Source organism: Pelodiscus sinensis, chromosome 5 (assembly GCF_052426305.1).
Source record: "Pelodiscus sinensis isolate ZL-2025 chromosome 5, ASM5242630v1, whole genome shotgun sequence".
Classification (NCBI taxonomy): domain Eukaryota; kingdom Metazoa; phylum Chordata; order Testudines; family Trionychidae; genus Pelodiscus; species Pelodiscus sinensis.
Genome location: NC_143056.1, coordinates 42647851 through 42668726, shown reverse-complemented (window position 1 = coordinate 42668726; position 20876 = coordinate 42647851). Strand labels below are relative to the sequence as shown.

The window sequence follows — 20876 nt, the reverse complement described above, 5'->3', positions numbered from 1 at the left end:
TCATACAGTAGAACATCAGTGTTCTTGCGCAAATACTCGCGGCCAGTGTAGACAGGCGGCAAGATTTTGCGCAAAAGCAAGTGCTTTTGCGCAAAATCTTGCCAATGTAGACACAGCCTTGATGTTTTACGGTAATACAAGGAGCTGGAAAGACTAAAGCTGCTGACTATCTCCAGACATCCCTTAAAAACAACCCCATCACTTGCTGATTAGTACATTAATCAGATTGTCATCAAAACAACTCTGAAACCTCTAGCCATAGAGAACATTGCTGATACATTGTTAACAGAACCTGTACTTACTGCTTCAGTGCATGACACAAAAATCATTGGTGAGCCATAAAGTGTTTTCAAAATAACAATTTTGTTTTAAAGCCACAGACCAATCTCTGTACAGATATGACTGTGCCTAAGATACTTATATGGCCCCCATTGCCATCTCAGCACCTCACAATTTTTACTGTATTTATCTCAGCATGGCTGTGAGGATGGAACATTATTTTCTGCCCATTTTACAGCTGAGGCATAGACAAAGTGACTTGTTTAAGATCATACAAGACCTTTGTGGCAGAGCAGGTAATTTAACTCAGTTTTCCTAACTGCATTATTCTTCCTCTTTGTTGAGCTATAGAAATGGAAGGTGATAATACTAATAGCTCAGAGGCAGCAGGCTATTTAAACAGCAAATGATAATTACTTGGGTATTTTTTAAACAAAAGTAGACCTCTGAGAGAAGTATAGAATCCAAGAACATAACAACATTAGGACAATCACACTGAAATGTGAGGAATGTTAACTAGCACCACAAGCAACCAAATGTCCAAGCTATCAAAATTATAATGCCTGCTCCTGAAAAATTATTCACAAACAAAATCAAAACAATGAGCCTGCAATTTAAGGTCAAAACTTCCATTGGCTTATGCAACACTTTAGTCTTCTGCACCAAAATACAACACTTTTTGAACTCTGATAACTGGAATGTTTTAGAGATTTCTGTAAAATATGGGTAAATAAAACCACCAATGTGTCTAAGATACCTAGTTCTTTGGGGACAAAGACTTTATACAGAAGTTAGCAATCAGTGCAATATATATAAACTATGAAACCTCTATGAGAAAAACTTATTGGGAAAGAAGATAAAGCATCTTCTTTCATCTGAAGAAGTGGGTTGTGCCCATGAAAGCTCATGATGCCATCTACATGTTTTGTTAGTCTCTAAGGTGCTGCAAGACTATTTGTTGTTTTTTAAAGTTTTTTCCAGTTACAGATTTGGCTACCTCTCTGTATCTTATCAGACTTCCTCTTGTTATGGAAGACTGCACCTGGATGTACTGAGTATAGTTTTCCTACACCTTTATAAAAAAGTCTCCTCTGTTAAGAAAATATTTTTGCCAGCCTTTTGAGTAGTTACCTAACATTGTACATAAATAAATAAAAAAATATGGATCCAATTCTTTTGACAATTCAATGGAACCTCAGTTTTGGCATCAATTAAGGTTTGCTTGGATAAATAATAAATACCTGGCTTTGGGGCACTTTTAGATGCTTATATCTTTACATAGCTTATATCTTTACATAACTTTTAGTGGGAAAGTTGTAATCTGTTTAGCACATGGGGACTAATAAACCAATTTTTGCAAAAAGTCCTGGGAGTTCTTTAAAGACTACAAATGATCAGAACTGGATTTTTCTTATGAAAATGTACTAGGTTGGGACATTGTGTCACTAGTGACTCTGATCTGTGAGCACTCCTTGCCAGCTTACTAGCAGCACTTTCTTGAAACACTTACCCAAATGCTGACCAGTCCTGATCCTACTTAGTGAGATCTGATGCATGCAAAGACTGATATTATATGACTGCAGGATATTTTGTCATAAGTTTCATCTATTTTGAGTCACAATGTCTAGATGAGGTCATGGAATGCTTGGGAAGAAATGAAAGAGGAACCTTGCAAAAACTTCCCACAAGACCCAGGCATCTCCAGTGACTGGGAAATGTGACCTTCCTATTCAGAAACAGTATACATAAAGACTACAAAACTTATAAATGACACCCTTGCTCCTGGAGGTTTTCAGAAATTGATCATTAGATTCAGGAGGCTAAAGCAGGAGTTTTGTGTGAGAAGGTCATAGGGTGTCAGACAGAGATGACTGTAAACCACTAACTTGCAGAGGACAAAAAGCAAAGTAACAAGCAGCGCTCTCAGTGTGGTGACAAGGACACACACCATGGAGCATGCGTTTTCTGACTCTGAGGAGGATGAAGGTGGGATATTTAGTTACTAATAAATTGTTTTTAAAATAATCTTACGGAAAACCATCTGAATCACCACAAGTATTACCACTGCCAAAACAGGACTCTATGTATATGTATGACTACCATTCCCCACTCAAATTGGGCTATTAGGTAGCCACTGATGAAAAATCTGGAACCTGAAGTAAATTTGGATGTGTAGTGCCTATATATAGTAGACTTCCGATAATCCGGAACCTTTGGGATTTAGGTGGTGCCGGATTATCGGATATGCCGGTTTATATAAAGTGTTCTTAACCCTTTTTATTGTACATACTGTATACTGTGATGTTTTCATTTTTTAACCCTTTTTTACCCTTTTCGCTCGGTTCAGCTGCTGCCACTGTTGCCTTGTGACTCATTTTTTGCCGAAGTTCACTCACTAGGCTCTTGCCATTTTGATGCCGGACTATCAGGAGTGCTGTACAATTGGATGCTGGACTATTGGAGTTTTACTGTACTGAGGTAGAACTATAGGACCTACCATATTGGAGCAAACTGATGACCCATCTAATATGGGATCTCTATCAGGTGAAAATAAAAATCTCTATAATAGTTCCGGGGAAAAGGTACTGAAGCACCCTCAACTACCATTAACTTTAATAACTTATATTCTTATGTGGGATGCTCAGCACCTTTCCGGATTAGGTCCTAGTTGTGCAGGCGCTATCACTGAATGTGGCATTTTCTGAGCCCCTAGTTGGCCATCATGCTTATACTCTGAAGCAAAAAGGTCTGTATTCCTTTGTAGTATTATGACCTAAAATTCTAGCAGAGTATAGCTACTCCTATTTAATTTCTCCAATAAGACTCACACTTGGAAGATTTTTGGCCATAGTAAAATAAAATTTTGGTTTTATAACTTTACAAATTCTTTTATTCCTTTTTCTGGCTTGTACACAAAAAATTGATGACATAAAATATGTCAATATAAAATTGATGACATAAAATCATTTCATAAGTTTTTAAAAGAGAAAGGAACTCTAAAAGTAGAGTACTATTTTTAAAAGGTGAATGTTATTTACCAGTAATTGCAGAAGAGCCAATATATAATTCATTCTCACCACCTGTGTCTAGTAATATTATAAACTCTTTGTTGCAGAATCTTTATTTTTTGTGTATGTCCAGCACCTATCACCCTGGAGCCCTGATATTTGCTGGGTTCTGTAGGCACTAAACAACAATTGTAATAACAAATAACATGCAAGTATATGTATTAGTGCATGCTAGATGTGTGCATATGAATACATGTGTGTATCTGCATGTACGTGTGGGAGTCTACAAATGTAATTAGGTATCTGGACAGGTGCATTTTTATGGTTCTGCTCTCTAGATTTGTATTTGGGCTTCAGGAGTGGGCCTTTAACGGACCCACTGCAGCTGTTATAATGTTTGGTCCTAATTTCAACACATAAAAATACAATAACTTTAGCGAGGAGCTGGTTACAAAAATGGGAAGAAGGGAGGGAAAGAATCAAGAAAACCTTTGTGACATATCGGTTTTTTAAATTACTCTTTTTGACTATTTTGCTGCCAACTCTACTGTCCCATAACAAATAAAACCTGAATGTAGCATAATACATCTGTCCAAACAATAAGCATGCTTATTTGATCCTTGCAGTGAAAATGAGCTCATAAGCAAAGGTGAGAGTGATTGTGAGAGTGGGAGGCAGGGTCACGAGAGGGAGCAGGGCAAGGATGGGTCAATGGATGGGGCAAGGTGTTCTGTTTTCTGAAATTAGAAAATTGGCACTCTTAATCCTATCTCACTCTAAGCCACTGAGACTGAAAACTCCTCTCACCAGCATGACTGAAGTACACCGTTGAGTGTGTATCAAGGGGATATTTGTCGTAATGCTACTCTGGCAATACCAGCAATCTGGATAAATAAAGGACATGATTCCCCAGAACTGTCAATCTGGCATCTTTCACTAAATTTATAAATAAATAAATAAATAAATAAAAATATAATATAATATAGTTATGCTAAACAATCTGTACTACCTTGTATTTAGTTATGACACTCTAAGTACCTTTTCCAGATGTGATGAAGAGCTCTGCATACTTGAAAGCTTGTCTCTTTCACCATCAGAAGTTGGTCCAAGAGAAGATACTACCTCACCCACTTTGTGTCTTTAATAACGAAGATATTAATATATTTAGTGCATAAAAATTTAATTTTATAAAATGTTGCACTATTTAAAATCCTTGCCTTTGCTTTTCTTGAACAGCACTGTAGATATAGTACTAACATCTACACCACCACCAGTGTGCGTGACTTTTCACAGAAAAAAAGGCAGGTCTTTGCCGCCAGGAGTTCAAATCTATATCTCTTCCTTCTCAGGAATTACTCAGGTGGCACTGGATTGGGTGCTCTGTTAGACACACAACAGCAAGGGATGTCAGAGGGTGGTGGGAGTCTGCAAGAATCAGTGTTACAAAAAGAGAATATACATTCCTGAGAACAGGGGCTTCGTTTTTATCATCATGTCTAGCATAATGGACTTCTGATCTTGAGAAGGCCTGTGGGCACTGCCACAATACAAATAAACAATAACAATGAAAGATCACAAGAGAACCTATAGTATGTCTTCACCTAGTCACTTCTGTTTGGTATGTCTTTTGAATTGTTTATGCAGAGTTTAGAGATACTTTTTTTCTTTCTTTGCCCCCTCAGGATTAGGGCTAGAAAACCCAGCCAGTAAAGGAAAGTAAGTCAGTGAAAAAAGCAGCAAAGTACTAACAGTGAAAACAGAGACAGATAAATATTAACTACTTCTAGTGCCACTTGTCAGCCAGGACGGGGTGTGGTGGCATTAGTCTTCTTGATTCTTATAACATTTTATTCCCCTATAGGGTAGTTTTCCAATCTCTCTTTCTCCCTAATTGTAAAATAAATTATGAATTGGAGGTGAGAGAGTCTGTATCACATCCACTGGGATCTGGTTACAAGTCTTGCTCCTGAGTAACAGCTCAATGTTGGTGTACAGTAGCATTCAAACCATTTCTCCCCTGCCTTACTTGAAGTACACAACAAAGCATTCTCAGACTGACAGTAAAGGTAGCATGCAAGATGAGAGAAAGCCACTTGGGAAGGAAAAGTTTAAAGTAACGGACATAGTTTTGTCTTGAGAGTTAACAGAAGGGCTGGGAGGATCTGATTGCCAGTGACTGGTTATTTCAAAAATCAGGGAGAGGGAAGAAGCACTTCACCAGAATCATTTAACGACTAGTGTAAGAGAACAATAGCCCTCCATAAACTTGGGCTGCTGGCTTACTGGAAAGTTTGCTCCAAAAGATGCCAAGCCATTGGATGTCCAGGTATCTCCAGCTGCTCAAGTGAGAACATCTATATAACAATGACAGCTTCCAAGTGAGTATAGTGCAGGGGAGGGATGCACATAGAGTTGAGACGGGGAAAAAAGTATCTGAAACATTCTGAAGGAGGTTCTGGGATTCAGTGACTAGAGAAAATGGTACTATCTGCAGTGTGTTGTGGGGTATTGCAAATGCTTTAAGTCTGCATTCACTAAATGAAGATGTTCAGTTTCATTCCAGACAAGAATGAGAAAATGTCTGAGAGCAGCCGGTCTGTGGAATCCCTGTTGCTTGCTGACCAATCCAACAGTCCGACAGAAGAAAAGATGACAGCAGACAGCTCAGACACAGACCTAGAGATTGAAGGTGAGCATTTGCTGGACACGCTTTCAACTAATCTATTAATATAGGAAGTGGAGTCCTTCAGCAGGGATTAAGGACACCGTGATTACAGGAATCCCAGCCCTCTTCCTGATTTCCAGCAGTATGGGTAGGAAAAGGGAGGACTTCTCACCAAGGGATCTATCTCTAGACCATGCTGGTGGAGCCCCTCCTATCTGGAGCATCATTCTTTAGCTAGTGGGGTTTAGTCCTCAAGCTAGTAAAGATCTGATTAACCAAGCCCTGCACCCATTTTATATATGGTAAAGGTATCTGGTGCCTAGGATCAGCACTTTGTTAATGTACTATACATTAAAAGGAGAAAGAAAATCAAAAACCAGAAGAATGTAAGTAAATGGAGATGTTTGGGAGATGCCTCAAATATAACTGGCAAAAAGTACTTTAATTAGAGAGGAGTTTGTGCTGAGGTTAAACGATTGTATGAATGTAGCAATATGGAGAATTAACCTGTAAATCAGGGGTCTCAAACTCCCTGTCTTGCCATTAAGGGGAGTGTGGGGCAGCAGGACCGCTTCTGCCATGTGGTGCCAGACTCACCCTTGGTAATCCCCAAAGACATGTGCTTGAGGTCTGGGTACCATGGGGGGAGAGGGTGGGGCGATGGCAGGAAGAGGTGGGCTTTGGGGGCCAATAATGGACAGGCCCCCACTGTTTTACCAAGAGTCTTGGGCTGGATTGTGCAATAGCTGCAGATGGGACTGGCCCATGGGCCAGGAGTTTGAGACCTCTGCTCTAAATACTGGGTTCGATGAAGAAAGTCCAAATGACAGCTTTTTATAGAAATACAGCCATCAGCTGTCCTTGTCTATTCTACTTCAGCTGTGTCAGTCATTCTTTCTGTCATTTGCAAGCCAAAATGCTATAGGCCAGGCATGTCAAACTGGCATTTGGAGGGCCGCATGTGGCTTGATCTAAATTTTTTGCGGCCCCCAGAACATTTTTATAAAAGAATGAAGTGCGGCCCGCTGGCCGCTCGGAACACGTGGCCGAGTGCCTGCTCACAGGCCGGCTGAGCTGCTCTGCGCACACACTCACAGCCAGGTGGGCGCTCTGCAGTGGGCGCTCCAGCAGGCGCTCACAGCTGGCCACTGTGCTCATGCCACCCCAGCGCCTCAGGCAGCAACATTGACTATGGGACCCAGGTATTAGGTTGAGGGGGCTGGGAGAGCCTGGCTCTGGGGAAGGGGGGAGGCATTATGTGAGGGGGGCTGGGAGTGCCTGGCTCTGGGGCAGGGGAGAGGCATTAGGTGGGGAGGGGCTGGGAGTGCCTGGCTCTGGGGGAAGGAGGAGGCATTAGGTTGGGGGGGGCTGGCTTTGGGGGAGTGGAGGAGGATTGGGTTAGAATGGGGGTATGGGAGTGCCTGACTTTGGGGGAGAGGAAGGGGTTACTTTGTTAATATTTTGTTTTTTATTTATTTATTCCCAAATAAAATCACAAAATGTATATTAATTGTATATCAATAAATATGTCAATTTTTTGCAATTGCATGAATAATTATATCTTTATGCAAAATCTCAAACTTACAAAGTATCTGAAATTTTCACAGAAGCCTGTACTATTTGATTAACCATGGTCTATATTTGTTTTTATTTCAACAAAACAAGTTATGTGTCATATACAAAATTTAAAAGTACCTTAAATTTATATTTAAATACAAAATTATGTAACATTAATTTTAAAATTATTTATTATGAGCAAATAATTTTACACATCAAATTACTGTAATATTATAAAATATACCTAAAACATAATCTATAATAATAAATAACTATGACTTTCTGACAAAGTACATTTTCTTTGGTGGTTCTATAGTTGCCTTGTGACCAGTATTGGTGCCTTCTGCCTTTTTTTGTTTGTTTGGTTGGGATTTTTTTGCTCGACAAACCATCTGGGAATCCTAGGTGGCCCTGAAAGCTATCAGTTTTTGTTTGTGTGGCCCTTGGTAGGCTTCGAGTTTGACATTCCTGCTGACTAGCTTTCTTCTGGCATCATCGGCCAGGTTTCAGCTAAGATAAATAAAATAGGGCTTCCTTGTTTGATGTCAGAAGTGTTCATTTAGACCCAGAATGATTCAGTCATGCTCCAGGTTTCTGAAATTAAATATGAGAAACCAATGCATGTTTTTCACACTGGAACATAGAAGAAATAGGTACAGCATACATTTTCCCAGAAAGCAGATGTCTTTAAGAACAGAGGCTTTTTTCTTATTCTGTGGAATTCCATTTGCTCTCAGCTTAGCTCAAGAAGGCAAAATTAGACACAGACCAGTCACAAAAAGCCCTGCCCATGGCCTATTGACTGAAAAGTTGAAAATGACTCATGAATCTGAAAAGGTGTGGAGTGAGTTCTCATGAACACAAAAAGCTCTACATGCGTGGCAACTTTTGGGCTGTCCCAGTCTTGCCCATCTTCACAGTTGAGGGGAAGAGAACTTCCCACATGATCCTAATATCTCCTTCCATCAAACTACAGGAGTAGGACTGAGCAAAAGGGAGAAATGTATAGAGATTCTTATTAATTTGACTTTTCTGAGTGGTTGTTAGGTTAGGTTCATATCTTCTAGTCCTTCCTCCTCAGGTAACCTATGCACCCCAGTAAGGAAACAACCAGTTCCTTCTGAAGGTGAAGAAATAGCTGCAAGGAGGGGGCAGAGAGATGGGACACTCAGTATATTGCTCACACGCCCCCTTTGTTTCTGTAGATAATGAGAGGTCCTTTGCAACCACGAAGGGTGAGGAGCTATATCTGGAGGCTTGCAAACTTGTAGGGGTGGTGCCTGTGTCTTACTTCATTAGGAACATGGAGGAGCCTTACATGAACCTGAACCATCATGGTCTAGGACCCAAGGGTGCCAAAGCCATTGCCATTGCACTAGTGGTGAGTACATGGTTAAGGATGAAGCTAGTGGTTTCTGATCATTCTGTTCTTTACTATAGTTTCAACCAGTTTACCTACTACTGAAGTTAGGCTTATTGGCCTATAATTGCTGAGATCACATCTGCAGCCTTTTTAAAAAACTTGGTGTCACATTAGCTATCATCCAGTCATTTGGTACAGAACCTGATTTAAATGATTGGTTACATATCACAGTCAGTAGTTCTGTAATTTCATATCTGAGGGTATGTCTACACTTGCACCCTCTTTCGAGAGAGGGATGCAAATGAAGACATTCGAAATTACAAATGAAGCTGGGATTTAAATATCCTGCACTTCATCTGCAAAATCACATTATGGAGCTATTTTGAAATAGCACTATTTCGAAATAACGGACGCTGTTAAGACGTGGTTATTTTGAGCAAAATCCCTTCTCTCGAAATAACTGGTAAACCTCATTGTATGAGGAATAAGGATTATTTTGAGAGAAGGGTTTTCTCTCAAAATAACCGCGTCTTAACAGCGTTTGTTATTTCAAAATAGCGCCATAATGCAATTATGCAAATGAAGCACAGGATATTTAAATCCTGGCTTCATTTGCGATTTCGAATGTCTTCATTTGCATCCCTCTCTCAAAAGAGGGTGCAAGTGTAGACATACCCAGAGTTCCCTCAGAACTTTTGGGTGTATACCAGCTGGCCATGATGACTTATTACTATTTAATTTATCAATTTAATTTATCAAAGCTGTTGCAGCCATTAACCTTCCAACTGAAAAAAAAAGAACCTCTTTGCTGACGGTAGAAGGGTTCTACAGGTCCCACTGGGCCCAGAGAATAAGGGTACGTCTAGACTACCGCGTTTTGTCAACGGAAGTTTTGTCGACAGATACTGTCGACAAAACTTCCGTCGACAAAGAGCGTCCAGACACATTGAGTTCTGTCGACAAAGCAAGCTGCTTTGTCGATAGAACCCCGTAGTCTGGACGCAACCCTACAGGCAATAACACCTTCTGTCGACAGAACTCTGTCGACAGAAGGTGTTATGCCTCGTAAAATGAAGTATACCAGCGTCGACAAAACTGCTGAGTTCTGTCGACGTTATGTCGACAGAACTCAGCGGTAGTGTAGACGCTGGTATAGTTTTGTCGACAAAAGTCCACTTTTGTCGACAAAACTCGGTAGTCTAGACACACCCTTAGAGAACAAATTTGGTACCCCAACCGTGGCTTTCTGCTAACCACTCAGTAGGCCCAAAGAGCTTAAGATTGAGACTGGGAATTGGACCTGGTTCTCCCATAATAACAATGCAGAGCATTAGTCACTTGGAAGCTACATCACTTAACCATGTCTCTTTCATGTCCAAACACCATTAGGCCCTTTTTCACTGACCATAGTTATGTTAGACACAGTTCCTGCACTGCCTTATATGGAAGGTACACAGGGACTGCTAAATTATACCTTGGACATTTCCCATTTCACTAACTTTCCAGCAATTCTTTGTCTTTCTCTGTCTTGTTTGAGCTGTTTTAGTCCAACACCACTATTATTCATCTGGAGCTGGAAGACAACTGGATTCTGGCTGAAGGAGTCATGTGTCTGGTGCAGATGCTGCGAGAGAACTGCTACATTCAAGAGCTGGTATCCAATTTTCTTCTTAGTTCTAACACACTGGAACATGGCAGCATAGGATGTGACATTCAAGCTCCCACATTGGGCATCTCATCCAGTAACTTTCCTTACTGGGTCAGGCCACAGATTTTTCAGGTCTCATATCCCTACCATCTGCTATATCAAATCATACCATTGTTTTATGTTGAAAATGCAGAGTATCTGCCTTCAATTTTCTGCACAAACTATCTGAGGAAATTTTGAATTTCACAAAAATCAATTAATTGGTTTCCAAGGTCTTACTGTCCCTCCACAAAAAATTTCACATTCTGAATATCATAATTTTTGTGCCCCTCTACTTTAAAAAGTATAAGTTGCTGAAAAGCAAAATACTGAGAGCATGATAGTCCCCAGAAGTAAGAAGTTATTTAATTTACCAAAACCAACAAAATGATTATCTTCCTTCTCATAAACAAATCCTTCTTTAGTATGGTTAGCCAATGGAGAAAATGGTCTGTGTTGGAGACTTCATGCTCTGATACGGTATGTGGAAATCCTTCTGAACAGATTAAGAGATGAATAAAAAAATACTTTTTATATATGTCCCGAGTAATGTTTCCTGTATCCAAAACTGGGGGCATAGGGAATGGATTTTGTAATGCCTTCGGCTTTGTGTTGAGTCAAAGAAGATCTCTTGACATAGTACAGTAATTGCTGGTTCCTTGAAGACCAAGACCTCAGTGAAGTTGTTGGCTCTGGAATTTTGCCCCTACTTTGAAGGAGCTGGGGTTGCACATACAAGCATAAAAAAGAAGGAAACCTCTGGTTTTAATTACTGTCTAGGAGTGTCCCTGCCTGACCAGTGCCTCCATCCTGCTGGTCTTGTATTCTCTTGGCCTTTCTTTCACATTCAGCCACAAACAACACTGAAAGCAGCTCCATGCTGGAGGGAGGTTCCTTTCATATGCTTGATACTTCCCTTTCAGAACATTTCCAATAACCACCTAGACACAGAAGGAGCAGAAGCCATCTCCAGGATATTCCTGGACAATATTTCTAGTCTCCGGGCTGTTCAGCTCTCAGGTGGGTCCATGCATTCTGGGAAAGAGGGGGAGGAGTATGATGTGATAACATTTTACACTTCTATAGCTCTTCTCATCTTTATAGACTATGGGTCAGATTCTGCTCCCATGTAAATTGCTAGTAACTGCACTGAAGTCTTGATTTATACTTATATACCAAGATATAGCCATCTCTGAGCAATTAAGTATGACCCTCAGCGAGGTAATGTCTGAGCACTCTGTGCATTCTAAGACAAAACTACTAAGGAGATTAAAGGAAGAGAAAGTGGGGAAGTAACCTTTAACTCTATTTGTTCTTCATCTTATGGAATGACATTCCAGCCAGCCCAAGAGATTCTCCCAGGCACAGTGTAATGTCACAAAGAAGGCCTTTGGACTCTGTTAATACACACTTCCCCTCTGCAGGAAACAACTTTAGGGAGGAAACTGCACAATTCTTCGCTGAGGCACTACTGGTGAGTAACATGCCAGGCAGGGAGGAGGTGGATAGAAGAGTGGACCTAGCAGGGAGCAGGTTTCTGCACAGAGCCATTCTTAGTCATTCTGATATGTATTAAGGATAAAGCTGTGAGTCTTTCATGGAGGTCACTGAAGTCATGGATTCTCTGACTTTCTAGACTTCTATGACTTCTCCATCAGCTAGCGCAGGGCTGTCCGAGTAGTTGGGTTCTGCCATGGAGCAGCTGTCTGGGAGCAGCAGTAGTGCTGTAGGCCATCCCTTCAAGAGTAGTGGGAGGGCCCTGAATTACCCCTTCCTGAAGAAGCAGTGGTGATGGCATCTCAGGTCTCCTCCCCCAACAGAAGAGGTGGTGGGGCCCCAAGGTGCTGTACCCCACCCAGAGCAGTGGTGATGCTGAGGGCCACCCTCCCCCCTCCAAAAAAAGAGTAGCAATTGTAAGGGACCCAGGGTTCCCTCCAGCAATAATGACCCCAGGCCAACCCCTCCCCAGCAGTGGGGCCTTGGACACAACAGCATTCCTTAGAGCAGTGGTTCCCAAACTTTTCGGCATCACGCCCCCTTTTTGATTTTTGAGAAACCGTCATGCCTCCCTCCCCAAAATAGCAGCAAAACTTGAGCAAAAAAAATAAATAAAAGGAACTGACCGGGGCCAAAAAACAAATATAGCAGCAAAACTTGGGAGGGCGAAGGTGGGCTGGGTCACCTCGTGCCCCCCCTGGAATTTCTTTATGCCCCTCCAGGGGGGCACATCCTAGAGCTTCCCCCGAGGGTCTGTGAGAGTACCCATCCACCCTCAGCACCTAAGATTTAGTTGGAGTTATTATTAGTAAAAGTCATAGATAAACCGTGCTGTGGTAGTGGCAGCAACTGCTGGGAGCCCGGGCCCTTTTAAATTGCCCAGCCCTGGGGCAACTGCCCCTGTTGATCCCCTTATCGGCAGGCCTGGGACTAAGTCCATGAACAGAGCTGTGAGAGTGATTTTGGGACAGCATTTGTCTGTACTTTGCCATTTCCTGAGGAAAAAATACAGTGTTAAAAGACTGATAAACTTGCTTTGTTCTGGGAATCACAATTCCCTATCTCCATCCTGACAAACTGCTGTGCACTAATCTATCTGACAGCCTTTGTTTCATTCTCTTCTGGGATCTTAGAATGGCAGCTGGCTGCAGCTGGGTGCAAGATCTGAATCTCTCTGCACGATTTCTCTCCATAGGGCAATTACCGAGTGAAAGAGCTGGACCTCAGCCACAATGAGTTCTCTGAGAAGGGAGGAGAGCATCTAGGACAGCTGTTGGGTAACTCCACTCATTACTTCCATGGAACCAGCTGGGCAGCCAGTACAGGCACCTTTTCCCTTAAAGACCTCTGGGGCCCAATCCTGATTGAGGAGTGAATCTACCACTCTTCTCACATTTTACAGCAAGAAAGTTGTGGGGCCTGATGGCTGTTGTAAAAGACTAGGAGCCAGGGCTTTCTTTAACCCTTCTGCCTGGGCCAACAACTCACCCTTAATTCCATGTCATTTTAGGTGACTCTCTCATCTTTCTTGAGGCTGAAATATGGGCAGCAGGTAAAGGCCCAGCTGGGGGAAGGCAAGCTCTAGCCCTGCCCCTTCAGCACACTTTCTTCCCCTGTTGGGGCCAAGCCCCATCCACCCCTAGCCTGCTCTGCAGTGCCAGCCTTCTGCAAAGGTCATGGAGTGTAGGCAGTTTTGAGAAGGCCATTCCTTCCCTTGCCTACATTACCTGCCTCCCGTGAGCTGAGACTTCTCAGTCTGCCAAAACCCAAATCTCACTTGCTAATAGAGTCCCAGAAAAGACCTTTACAAATCTCTCTCTTAACATTTCTGGCCCACCTATCACAGTGGCCCCTTGGCAGCAGATGTACGCACTATAATCACACAGTGCTACTGAAATCCTTTCTTTAGTCAAAATAACACTTTCATTTCCCTGATTCAGGGTTTCTACCATCATGGATTTACTGTTTAGACCAACCCATGCCATGATAGATTCAATTTCTTCCAGCTCCACTGAAGCACAAAATGAAGAGATATTTGCAAAACAATTTTTAATAGATTTTAAAAAAAATGGGATGAACATGCCAGCTGCTGGGATCCAAACTGCTATCCCTGGGAATTGTCATAAAATCAGATAGGAACATGTTGGCAGCCAGCCTCTCACCCCAGTCAGAGGTCATTTTCCAGCACAGTAATAGGCCTCCTCTCTCACTAATGGATTCACATGCTGCACTGATGAATTCATATCCATCCCTACTTTGAGTAAAATTGCCACTATGTGCCATGCTGTGCAGCTGGACTGGCAAAGGCTTGCATACAGCTGCATACAAATGGCACAAAGGCTTAGATTTCTATCTGCTTGCTAATCACCTGCAGGCAGAGTGAGTCTTGCTTTTTTGTGTGTGTGGGAGGGACTGTCCCACCCATCTGCTTAGAAAATGAGTGTCCACTATATTAATTGTCTCCCTTCCCTAACCCTCCAGCGTGTTATGCTCTTTATATAAGCCAAAGAAACTGTTCTACTGCCTCCTTAAGCTGAAAATTAACCTCCAGCTTCATGTGGAGACATACCCTGCATCACCAACATACTGTATTCTCCTCCGCCCTTCAAATGCTCTAGGGAATAAGGAGACTCTGACTAGAGTTAAAACAGAGGCAGGATTCACCTGCTGCAAATCAGCTCTTGTTGTTCATGGATCTGCATCAACCCTTTGTTGATTGATAGCCCTCAAAATTTCACAGGGGCTGCCCTGCTCCAAGAAGTATCTGCAGGATAGGCTATTTCAAGCTCTCCCTTTGTACAGAGCACCCTTGGGCCTCACAGACCAGCTACCAGCTCAGAGAACTCCACTGCACAGGCTACATCTACACTGCACCTCTCTTGCGCAAAAGCCTATGCAAATGAAGCATGGATTAGCATATTGCTGTGCTTCCTTTGCATAATTAATTAGGGGCCATTTTTGCACAAGAGGCTTTTGCGCAAAAAGGAGCTGTGTAGATGGTTCCTTTTTGCGCAAAAAACCCCTTTTGTGCAAGAGCCGTTCTTCCTCATTTTTTCAGGAAGAACAGCTCTTGTGCAAGAGGAGGTTTTTGCGCCAAAACGAGCCGTCCACACAGCTCCTTTTTGCGCAAAAGCCTCTTGTGCAAAAATGGCCCCTAATTAATTATGCAAATGAACCGTGGCAATATACTAAACTGCAGGGCTCGACAATTAGTGTAATCTACTCACCTGTGGCGAGTAGATTACAAACCGGCACAGCTGCGCAGCGCAGTCAGTGCATGCGCAGCACCGTCTGAGCATGTGTAGCATGCCGGACCGCGCGGCTGGTGAGCGGGGCTCGCCATCGCTTGGCGAGCCCTGCTAATCCGCGTTTCATTTGCATAGGCTTTTGCGCAAGAGAGGTGCAGCATAGACGTAGCCACACTGTCACAGTTTAGGTCAACTGCACCTGTATTTCCCCTCGGGTCCAATAAAGGCTCCCTCTCTCAGGCTTCCAGCTCCCCAGCTGTTGCCTTTCCTTCTTCTCACCATTCTGACTGAGCTACTCCAGGCAGAGCCAGGCTGTCCAAGCACACTTGCTTGCTTTCTCTTCAGAGATGGTTAAGGGTGTGACTGCTCACAACTCTAAGTTACCACATAGTTCTTTCTGAGCAAACCTATTTGATTCTTAAGGTCAAAGCATTACTAAGAAAACATGTTAAAAACAATAAAAGAACCTGCATATGCATGTTAATAATTTTATCACAGATCACCCCAACCACAGTGGAGCCTGAACAGATTTTAGGGTGAGTGTGCTGAGCTCCATCCCCCCAAATCTGTTCTGCCCACAAATGTTGCTGACTCTCCTGAACCAGATGGACCAGATTCCGTTTGCTGCAATGGTGTCTGGTCCATCCAATCCACAGGAGATGGTGACTTAGCTGCAACTGGAGGTGGTTGCAGAGCCCCGGGCCAGTGGCGGGACCCAGAACAACAGTGTAGCCTCCAGACTGGTGGCCCAGATCCCGGGGATGGTGGGCTGCAGGACCGGGGAGGTGTCAGGGCTGGCCAGAAGCTGGGGCAGGGAAGTGATGGAGCCAGTAGTGGGGACAGCCCCTGGGCATGGAAGCTGGGTGGAAAACCTGTGGGTGCCATAGCACCCCCCCATGCTCCTGCTTTCTGCACCAATGCCCAACCCTTACATGTGCTCTAGCAGTTCTTCAATCCCAACCAGTGATTTCCTTGTGGTTTCAAATTCATCACAGGTTTAGATCAGAACATGCACACTCATAACATGCTTAGTCCATCCTTTCTACAATTCAGGGGTCTTGCAGCTGAAATTTCCAGGAGCAGGTATTTAGTAGAAATGGGTTTTCCTCCCCAAACAGAGATCAAAAGGGTGGTTTCCCAGTAGATCATTTGCATTCTCCTTAATCCCAGATGCTTCCTGGGAAATCCACTCTACCCATATTATTCCAAAAAGCCCTTTGAAAGTCCTAATCTCTTCCAGCAAGAGTATTAGTCAGTTTATTAGAGAAGCTACAGACAATTCCTCACTAACATATACACAATTGCATATTTAACACAATGGACTGCAAAGATATTGAGCCTAATTTATAATATTTCATTTAAATCAATAGAGTTCATTCATGACATTGCAGGAAGTTGTCGGGCTGTCACATATGCTTTACCAGAGGAGTATTTGGTGCTCAGCCGCTATCAGATTCTCACTGGAGGAAGGGCCACTGGTATCACTATCATGTATCAGTGGAGGAGTTGTTATTAGTAGGGATGGCAGCAATAGTGGAGCGTGTGGAATCAACCTTGAGAATAGCAGCTGCATATTGTTTCTCTAAAACAAGATGTATTATTATTCATTTAAGATTCCTAATAGTGTCCATGTTCTGTATCTGCAGTCTGAGTCTAGTGTCTTCGGAGGTTGGGAAATGGAGGGTCATTTGTATAGTTGCATGTGTACATATGTGTTCATGGGTCTATGCAGCGCTGTTTGTAGTAACTGCAAGTGTGTGTGTGTGGGTGCTTGGATGGGTGAGTGAGAGAGAAACTGTGTGGGTCTGTCTGAGAGCATACTTACCATGAATGCCTAGCTATATTATTTATCTATGGATTGATCTATACCACTGCAAGGGTTTGATCTAAGTTATGCAACTTCAGCTACGTAGCTGAAGTTGACATATTCAGTCTACTTACCCAGAGCTGTCCCTAGCAGTTCTGGTGCCCTATGCAGCTCTCCTATGGTGGGCTGCACTCAGCAGGGAGGGGGCCCCTGTGGGAGGGCTGCGCTCAGTACCTGTGGGCTGCATGGTCAAGAGCTGTGGAGGACAGGTGCAGAACTGTGGGGGGCAGGAGTAGAGCAGGGAGACTGCAGCAGCAGGTGTCAGGGCCACCCCTGCACTCACCAGCACCTGGCCACAGCCTGCTCCACTCCCATGGCTCCCAGATGCAATGCTCAGGGAAAGGGGCTTGAGGGAAGAGGTATAACTGCCCCCTGCACTCACCGGCAGTGGGAAGTGGAGTGACATGGCTAGGAGCCTGTGGAGTAGAGCAGGCTGGGGCCAGGTTGCTCTGCTTCCTGCTACTGCCAGTGAATGGTTCCCAGTGATTCAAAAGGGTGATTCAAAAGGGCCCGGCGATTCAAAAGGGCCTCGGCCTCCTGGCAGTCACTGCCACTGCTGCAGCAGAGGCAGCAGCTAGAGCATGGCCCATTTCAGATGGCGCTGAAGGCTGGCTGCCCCCAGCCTTGCCCCTTCCAACCTAGGTTCCAACCCTTTTGGGAAAACCGGTTTTTCCACTTTGCCCAGAGGCCTGAAAAGTTTGTCCGCTCCCCTGCTGCCAGTGCCAAGGCCCCCAGTAATTCCCCAGGATGTGTCAGTTGGGGGAAAAGGGCTTGCGGCAGAAGGCAGGACAAATCAGGGTGGGGTGGAGCATGGTTGGAGGGGACAGGGTGACATAGGGGCAGAGTGGGGGGGCAGGGCAAAGAAGGAGATGTTGTCCTAGGCACTGCACCCCACTAAAGAAGGCTCTCCTGGGTGCATCCCATTGGGGAGCCAGCCAGGCAATGGGGCTTGCTGCTGGAGTTTGCAACACTGCATACTGCAGCACTCAGATGTCTATAGCACCATGAAATTTGGGGCAATTTGGTGCCCCAAATTTTGTGGCATCCTACACAGCTGCAAATTTTGCATATTGACAGGGATGGCCTTGTTCTTATTGTGGTATCTTCACTGAGGTGTGGCAACAGCGTATGCTCTCCTATCAACTCCCCATGTGCTTCTCTTTCTGGTGGATTACTGGTGAAGTCAATTAGAGAGAGCTCAGCAGTTGATTTATCTTGTCTATACTAGACACTATAAATCAATCCCTGCTGGATGATCACTGCTCATTGATCCAGTGACATATTTATATGTGTTCATTTGTAGCATGTATTTTATGGTATATGCCTGGGATTACCTCATGTCTCCCTACTCCTTCAATAACATGAACCTCTTGTGCCTTTTAAAATGCATTTCTGTTCATTCTCCCTCTTCTTCACTAACATCTCTTTTCCTCTTCCTCAGCCAACAATGAAATACTGGAATTTCTGAACCTGAGCTGGAACCACTTGCGGCTGAAGGGGGCTGTGGCATTGGGTGCAGGTCTCAGGGTAAGCATCCCTCTGGAATAAATCTGACTATGACTGTTAGCTGACCTTGGGAGGTTAGCATACTCTGTATGAAGCACTGGCTTGCTCTTGCTCTGCTAACATTGATTTTATATCACCACTTGCCATTCCTGTGTTTGCCAATAACCTACACCCCTCTAATTTTACCAACGGGCAACTTTAGGCAACACTTAAAGCCAAGGAAGAGAGAAAAAACAGATACTCCCATTCATGTCCTCCTCTGACAAAGGGGTCTTCTCCCATGACACATACTCTTAGTGACCCCTCATCTAAGCTTCTTACCTCTCAAGCTTCAGTTCATTTTAGATTAATCTGCTTCAGAGATCCCTCTTCTCTGGGGAAAGGCACAGATTCCCCTCCTTACCCACACTCTTGAACATCTCCCACCACTGAGCCAAAGTCTGGCTGATATGACATAATGCAGTGGTGGGAAACCTGTGGCCCTTGGCTCATCAGGGGAAGCCGCTGGCAAGCTGCCAGACAAATTGTTCATCTTGCATCCATGGATACTGCTGCCAGCAGCTCCCATTGGCCAGGAACAGTGAACAGTGGCCAATGGGAGCTGGAGTTGCTATACCTGCGGACACAAGGTAAAACAACTTGTCTGGCATCCTGCCAGGGGCTTACCTTGATGAGCTGTGTACAGGTTGCCCACCACTGAAGTAGCGACTAACACGATTCATGAATGAGTGTTCAGGCACAGCACCTCTCTCTCAAATGCACTATTTCATGAGTGTTGCTTGGCTTTTTCATAATCACCTATTTTCATAGTAGGGAGTGTCAGCTGGTAATAATAGGGCAGTGCAGAGAAAAAGCTCACATCACTGTGATTTGGGCTGGATTTGGTAGCTCTCACAAATGTAGTCCTAGGTTACATCTCCCCAGCAGCGTTATTTTTGAATAATTGATGTTATTTTGAAATAACACAGTGCATGTCTACACAGCAAGCCATTATTTCAAAATAATATCAATATGGGGGACTTCTTACTCTGAGTCCTGTAACCCTCATTTCACAAGGGGTAAGGGAAGTCAAAGGAATAGTGTTCTTCCCTTGACTTCCTGTTGTGTAGACAGCTCGAAAAGCTGAGTTAAGCTATTTCAACTTCAGCTATGCAATTGACGTAGCTGAAGTTACATATCTTAATTTGACTTTTGCCCTGAAGTGTAAACGTGCCCTTAGAGAGCACTAACAGTGCTAGGAGAAAGTTCACATCAGTGGGTTGGCACTGGTTAGCTCACATTTCTGCAGTCCCAGTTAGCACTGCTGGGGAGAGTTCGGCATCACTTTGCTCTGGACTGGCTCTCTTAGGTCACATCTGTAAAGAAACTCACAGTATGGAAGCTCCAGCTAGGTACTGCTGTGAGACCGCTGATGTGGGTAGAATTCTATCTACAACAGTGAAGACACAGGCAGACACACTGCCTCAATCATGAAAGGAGGAATAGATTGAAGTATCATCTGGATTTGTAATGGCTGTGATGCCAGTGGTGATCTTTCTTCTCTCTCTCTCTCTCTCTCTGGAGGCCAATGGAACACTGAAGATACTTGACCTCTCATGGAATGGTTTTGGGAATGAGGGGGCTGTGGCCCTAGGAGAAGCTCTGAAACAGAACAACACTTTGGTCCTACTGGATATCAGCAGCAATCATATCAACAATGAAGGGGCAGGAAAGCTGGCAAAGGGGCTAGAGGAAAATGGAAATCTCAAAATCCTGAAGGTAAAGATGGAGCCAGAATTGGGCTAGAATGGAAAACCCTGTGCAGCGGAGAAAGAAGACAGGGGGAGGGGTAAAGAAAACTCTGATCTGATCTGCCTAAGATTAAGTGACAGGCAGGCAAAGGAGGAGAAGAAAGAAGTAACCAGAATGTATTCCTGCAGTTGGCTTTGCAGAGTTTAATGGGAAGATGACAAGATGACAGATAATGAAAATAAATTTGTTGAAAGGGCCATGACTCCCCTAAAGTCTAGACCGGAGGCGGGGAGGGACGAGAGATACACCCATGCTCATTGCCAGGAAGTAAAATTCTCCTCCTAATCTGTTTCCATTTATCTTTCATCACAGATGACTCAGAATCCCTTAACTGTAGAGGGTGCCATTGCACTTGTCACATCCCTCAGGAAGAATCCAAAATCCAAGATGGAAGAGCTCAACATCTCA

At 43.6% G+C, this 20876-nt stretch overlaps 2 protein-coding genes across 6 annotated transcripts in view; one reads left to right on the top strand and one right to left on the bottom strand.

The window, feature by feature from the left end:
* Nucleotides 1-20876, bottom strand: part of ANGEL1 (angel homolog 1) — a 128201-nt gene that overhangs the window by 19524 nt on the left and 87801 nt on the right. The window contains exon 1 of one of the 3 annotated variants that reach the window (XM_025181983.3): nt 1790-1851. The exons of the other annotated variants lie outside the window; for them this stretch is intronic. Within the exon in view, the coding sequence (XP_025037768.3) occupies nt 1790-1835 (46 nt within the window). The 5' untranslated portion in view covers nt 1836-1851. Of the gene's footprint in view, nt 1-1789; nt 1852-20876 lie in introns of those variants that run through there. 3 annotated transcript variants of the gene reach the window in all.
* Nucleotides 1695-20876, top strand: part of LRRC74A (leucine rich repeat containing 74A) — a 34165-nt gene continuing 14983 nt past the window's right edge. Inside the window, exons 1-10 of one of the 3 annotated variants that reach the window (XM_075926814.2) lie at nt 1896-2265; nt 5851-5976; nt 8715-8890; nt 10419-10526; nt 11483-11579; nt 11984-12033; nt 13252-13333; nt 18613-18698; nt 20241-20435; nt 20781-20876. In XM_075926814.2, coding sequence (XP_075782929.1) covers nt 2229-2265; nt 5851-5976; nt 8715-8890; nt 10419-10526; nt 11483-11579; nt 11984-12033; nt 13252-13333; nt 18613-18698; nt 20241-20435; nt 20781-20876 — 1053 coding nt within the window. In that variant the 5' untranslated portion in view covers nt 1896-2228. Of the gene's footprint in view, nt 2266-5850; nt 5977-8714; nt 8891-10418; nt 10527-11482; nt 11580-11983; nt 12034-13251; nt 13334-18612; nt 18699-20240; nt 20436-20780 lie in introns of all 3 variants that reach the window. The other 2 variants (XM_025181987.3, XM_075926816.2) reach the window with 2 other exon arrangements.